The following is a 5,857-nucleotide window of genomic DNA, read 5'->3' as shown; positions in this document are numbered from 1 at the left end:
CTGTCGGAATGTAGAGCTACTTATTTTAACAAAGAAATACCACTTAAATCTTTAAACTATGCCATGAATGAAGATGACTTGACACTAAATAGATGTTTTCTTAATAATTAAACAAATTAAGAATACAGTTCAAAACATTGTAATTTACAATATGCAGGAGGCTATTTCTGACTCGCTGGCTTTAACAAAGCAACGGCAACTTGAAAACAAGGAACCTTTTCTAATAAACATTGTTTTGTACCATTCTCTCCAGCCTGCCACCCGTTCATTCCCACTCTGTCACCGTCACAGCCTCCTCCCTAGTGCGCTAGTCAACATGGCCGTTAGAGCCAGCTCAGCATGCGCGCACACACACATGTAGTACCACACGTCATGTCTGCAAAGCTCACATAGGACCAGTAGAGCCCTCCAAACACAGCCAGGCCTGTCAGGATGAGCAGGCTGGACGCAGCCTGGCAGACCACGCTGAGCCACGCCAGTCCTCGCAGCAGGCCGCAAACAGCCAGCATTAGTGGGGAATACAGACACAGGATAACTGTCGGTCTGAGGACAGTGCTGCCGGTGTGGCCAGGTTGTCCGTCACAAGACTTGTCTTGTCCCACCAGGCAGAACTCAAATGGGGCTTATGAGAGTCTCGCCGGAGTCGATGAACTCGCCTCCAGAAAGTACGAGGGAGGAGAACATTTTGGAGTAGATGAAGAGGAGGAGGACGGGAGGAGTGTTACAACACTGTCGCAACATTACCATGGCCAGCTTTGATGCAGGCTTCAGTACAGTGTTACTCATGGTTTTCAGTCTTCCAGACCCTGGTCTGTCAAAGGAAAAGAGAAAGAATGATAACTGAAGATAGACAGTCTTATTGACAATTTGGATGCATTATGCATATAGTTGTCTTTACACTGCCATAGTTGTTTTGTGGAGGGCATGCTAAATATGAACTAGTTACCTCACAAAGTCTTCTCAACTGAAAAATAGAAGTGATTTGTAGTGCTTGAATATGGATTGAATAGAATGGATTACATTGAATATGGAAGCAATAGCCTATTTATATGACCAACATAAGGCTACTTTACAAAATGGTATAGGTTATGAACTACTGAATGACTTTGTTTGAAAAACATCCACGTCCCGTGAATAGAATTGCCAGGAATGGAATAGCAGTGGAAAACAATTTGAAGTAGACCGCTGTGTCGCACTTCAGTAATGGTGAAGTTAAAGTTCCACTTTCTTTATGTGTCACGAGGTAATGTTTAACTGCTGTCAGCTGATTATAATATTGTGACTCCAGACTCACAAATCACATATGCTTGAAAGAAGACATGAAATCATATATATTTGAAACGAGATATAGAATCATCTTGTTACGTAGCAGGTGTGGCATTGTTTGCAGAAAGGCCAACCGATAGACGCTAGGTCAGATTTTGAAAACTGATGCAGGTTTGTCATGGTCTGGGGCTGCAAGTTCAAATTCAAGTTTCACGTTTTGTTTTATTTGCCATATTAAGGTACATGTACATTACAGTGAAATGCTTGGTTCTGTTACTCTGTATGAGCCCCCTGAGATTGTGCTTCATACAGTAAAATGAGGTAGCAATTAAGCATGTCAAACACCCGTGTTGACGGTTACTTCCCCCCCAAAATGCACACAATCCGCCTGCATCGCCATGGTTTTGGCTCTACATCCCAGTTCCACCGATTAACAAACCACTGTGTTGTGTTGGTCTTGGGAGTTGGGACAGAGAGAGCCATACTAAAGAAGAGTGTCGGGAACGAGCCCCCCCCCCCCCCCCCACCGAAGCGCGCGAGCAAAAACTGGGCGCGCACGCGCAGTCGCCTCTCCCCAAGTTCCCTCCCGGCAGCGCGCGCCCAGCTCTCAGTTGGAGCGTGCCTCGCCGAGTCGTGAGAGCACCAAGCAGACCTGTCCCTTCCCTCTGCCGTTCCCGAAGCGTGGCTTTATAATTCTCATTTTAATTGACTACAAAAGCGACTATTAAGGTTGGTTTGTTTATTTTCTTCAATGCACGTTCGTGTTATTTGTGTGTGTGGATTTTTTAAAGGGTTTTCTTCCAGCCACGGCTGCTTGTGTTCAACACGGTAGATAGGGAGGCGGGGTCGCTCTGCCCAGAGAGCAGCTCCCTTTGTTCTTGCTGCCTCTTCTCTCGCAGCTCATAACGCAACGCTTTCGCACTTTCATTGACCGCTCATTAACGCCAATTAACCAATTAACAGAGATGGCTGCAGAGTGCTCCCGTTTGGGGTGTCGGTGAGACTTTGTAAAAGTGAGTTTGGACTCTGGTGAGAGACCGTCGAGACTACATCTGGGCTGTGTGTTCTATAACAGACAGCAGCTGGAAGGTGTGGTTTTACAAGATAATTGGCTCTGAATTCCAGTGAGAACTGGCAGAAAACAGTAACCCGTGTATTGTTCTTATTGCTGGGGGACAATATTTTAATGTGCACACGGATGTTATCGAACACTTCTGCAAAATGTAATCACGTCAAGTATTCATCATAATACGAGCGCACGTTTCGTGCCCGTGCGCTCGTCGTATGAATACTTGACGTGATTCCATTGAGCAGAAGTGTTCGATAACATCTGTGCACATACAAATATTTTTCTTTTAATCTTTTGTTTTACAAATATCTCCCTCACTAATATGAATGCGCTAAAACCAAAAAAAAAGTGCGTGATGCTACCGTCGCCCGTAACGTTTTTTCCCAGCGATGACTATGATTTTATTGTATTGATGGTTTATTATTTATCATATATAATATTTACTCAACGGGGGGACCGTGAACATGTCCATACGGTGCACGTGCCCTTGCAGCGCGGCGCGCCCACCTCCCTGTATACCAGATACACGTGATGGTTCCTGAAGGGAAGAGAACATTATGTTCCAATGCATAGAACCCTGCATCCCGTTAGTGCCCCATCACAGCCTGATGGTGTCACAAGTGTTAAGACACATTCCTGCATGTTGTTGTCGTTATTATACGCGGATGACATTATGATGACATTATTATAAAGAGCTCACGCATGCGTTTTGGGAAGCACTGCATTATACAGTTGATAAAGTGCCATGCAATGTTTTTGCAACTTTAGCAAACGCTCTATTCCATCTAGTCAAACGCAAGAGCCAAGGTATACATATTATCCCAGGGTTACAGGTTAAATTTAAAAAGGAAAAAAGCCATTAACTACTTGATAAATCAGTTACAGCAACTTGCCAATCCATGTTTCTGCTGCTGCTGCAAGGTTCCTGTCACTCACGACACCTATGGGTGTTGGCCTTAATGAATTTCACCTGGTGATGTTTATCTCCGTGGCGCGTGTGGACATTAATTTATCCCTGTGGATTCTGATGAATCTCGACTCTCCTCCACAGGATCAGCCATGGGAAACAGGTTTAGTAGGAGACGAGACCCTGCCAACGGAGCCGAGGCCGTGGCCCCGGAGCAGAAGCCGGCGGAAGAAGAGCCAGTAGCCACACAGCAAGCGGAGGTCCCGCAGATCCCGGAGGTCGTGGAGGCGGAGAAGCCGGCTGTGGTGGTGGAAGAGCCGGCGGCGGTGGTGGTGGCTGAACCGGTTGTAGAATCTGTGCCAGAACCAGAGGCCCCTGCTGCCGAGGCCCCATTAGTAGATGTGACACCGGAGCCGGCGGTGGTGGAGGAAGCCCCCGCTCCAGCCGCCCCGGTCCAGGTTGAGCCAGAACCTGAGCCCATGGTCATAGTTTGTGAATTGCCGGCCCCGGTGGTTCTGCTGGAGCCGATGCTCGAACCGGAGCCCGAGCCGGAACCCGAACCCATTGTAGAACCGGAGCCCGTCCCGGAGGCTGTTCCTGAGCCTGAGCCAGAACCGGTCCCGACCCTGGAGCAAGAGATCTTCACCCAGGAGTCTCTCCCCGAGCCTCTCTTCTCCTCGGCCCCGCTGGTGGACCTGGGCTCCCTCGACCTCAGCCCCGACCCTCCCTCACCAGCTGACAGCCCCATTCCGGACGAGCCCGAGGACCTCCCTGGCATCGTCGAAGCTGCTGTGAATTCCATGCCTGTCCCGGAAGAGTCTAAGGAATCCTGGGAATCTCTGGAGAAGCCATTGGAGCCGGAGAGCGTGGACCAGCTTCTCTGTGATGTCAACAGCGAGGTAACCGACAGCGGACTCTTAAAGCACTTGGACCTGAGAGGAAGTGACCTAGTCAATGACCTCATTCCCAACGACATCAATATCCCCGACGACATTCCCATCGCCGACATAAGCGGCTCCAGTGAGCTAATGTGAATCCTGCAAAGAGGAAGCAAACCTTAAGAAGCCCAGTGAAACAGGCGGGGGTGAAATGGACAATAATGCTCAATCCGAAAAAAAAAGCCTCTTACGGAGAAACAAGAAGTTTAAAATGGAAAAATGCAAAATAGAACTTTCATGTTTGTCTTTCTAAGGCTAAAGGGAAAATAAACAGGTTCTTGAGACGGTGATGTAGGTGTATAGCACTAAAGATATGGGTTTATGCTGAAATGCCTTCTCTGACTAGGTAAATAAAGGGATTCCTGGTGCAAGCGGCCAGAGGGGACAGGCAGTGGAGAGTAGCAGACCAGTCAAATCATTGCAACATATAGACATAACACTGCATAGCAGAACACAAGGGTCCAGTAAACTATATGTAATGACAAGATGTTTTTCCTTTTGGTGTGTGTACGCCTGATGAATTGAAATGATGTCTGATGTCGGCCTATATGCTATGATACGCTCGTGCTTGGACTCTCTCTGTCATAATTTTCTCTCTAACTCTGTGAAACGGAGGAAGTGACCTTATTGTATTTTCTCAATGGTGAGAAGTGGTGTGTGTGGAATGTATCCGTAAAAGTGATGGCTTGGTTGTGAAAATAAAATAAGATTATTCCACCTTGAAAAACGTGTTATTAATCTTATGGAAATCAAGTTATTTTCTTTTTTTCTTACGAATGCAAGTACTACGTCTCCACACGACATGTTCAATCAAGTCATATTATCTTGAGTCATATTCCCGGGAAGGCGGTGTGGTGATGAATTGGATGTAGGCGTGTGAAACAGCCTGATCACCTGACTCATCTTCTTGATAAAATATTCCGTTATGGATCCCCTTGGGGGAAATCCAGTCCTGGGATTTGGGTTTAACCGTATGTCGAGTGAGTCAACGCAGGCTTAAGATGTATTTCACAAATCATAGGTACTGTAGTGACACAAAACACACGTCCCAAGTTGTGTGATCTTATTAAAGAGTACAAAGATTGGAGCTGTACTCGACATAAGGAGAAGCACGGAGGAAGCATGACTGTTGATGCACATATGGATCTCCTGCTGTTGCTCTCTCTACAGGGTGTTTCCTCCTTCCCCCTTGTTATATAACGCAGTATATTCTCCCAGTGCGCAACCATGCTGTACATGCTAGCAACACACATGAATCAATCCATACACACGGAAATCAAATTACTACCCACGCAGAACATGTGTGGAGACAGACAGTGCCTTCTTAGTGAACTGGATGAATGTGGGAGAGAAAGCGAGAGGGGAGGGGGGGGGCAACATTCTTTCCGAAGGAAGGTTTTTTTTCGGGGGGTCTGGGTCAAAAGTCTCCAGTGCGACTGCTACAGTGTATGTGAAATGTGCTCCTCACATACCTCCCTCACCACTCCGCTCTGCGCTCCTACCATGCTCATCTCCTGCCTTATCTCGCTCTCAGTAGTCAGTGGGTCGCTACTACTGTGAGTTTGCACACACACAGAGGAGTTCCGCCTTTGAGACTAGATGAGGAAGTGCAAAATATGTTATTTACCATAAACGCTTAGTTAGCAAAGGCTCGCTCGCTCGCTCTCTCTCCCTCTA

General features: G+C 47.0%; 1 protein-coding gene across 1 annotated transcript; it reads left to right on the top strand.

Annotated features, from left to right (window-relative positions):
* Positions 1-1,869: 1,869 nt before the first annotated feature.
* LOC311244872 (uncharacterized protein) lies at positions 1,870-4,907 on the top strand. The gene is made up of 2 exons (XM_084334559.1): positions 1,870-1,995; positions 3,387-4,907. Exon 2 carries the CDS (start codon positions 3,395-3,397, stop codon positions 4,274-4,276), a length of 882 nt encoding a protein of 293 aa, XP_084190685.1. The 5' UTR covers positions 1,870-1,995; positions 3,387-3,394; the 3' UTR covers positions 4,277-4,907.
* Positions 4,908-5,857: the final 950 nt, after the last annotated feature.

The sequence above is a fragment of the Notolepis coatsorum genome (genome assembly GCF_963971535.1).
Source record: "Notolepis coatsorum genome assembly, chromosome: 18".
In the NCBI taxonomy this organism is placed as follows: Eukaryota; Metazoa; Chordata; class Actinopteri; order Aulopiformes; family Paralepididae; genus Notolepis; species Notolepis coatsorum.
The sequence above is the reverse complement of the archived record's forward strand: the minus strand, read 5'-3'. Positions and strand labels throughout refer to the sequence as shown.

What these genes read in the sequence shown, in the direction of transcription:
- LOC311244872 (XM_084334559.1), top strand. Translation starts at nt 3,395, where the DNA reads ATGGGAAACAGGTTTAGTAGGAGACGAGACCCTGCCAACGGAGCCGAG.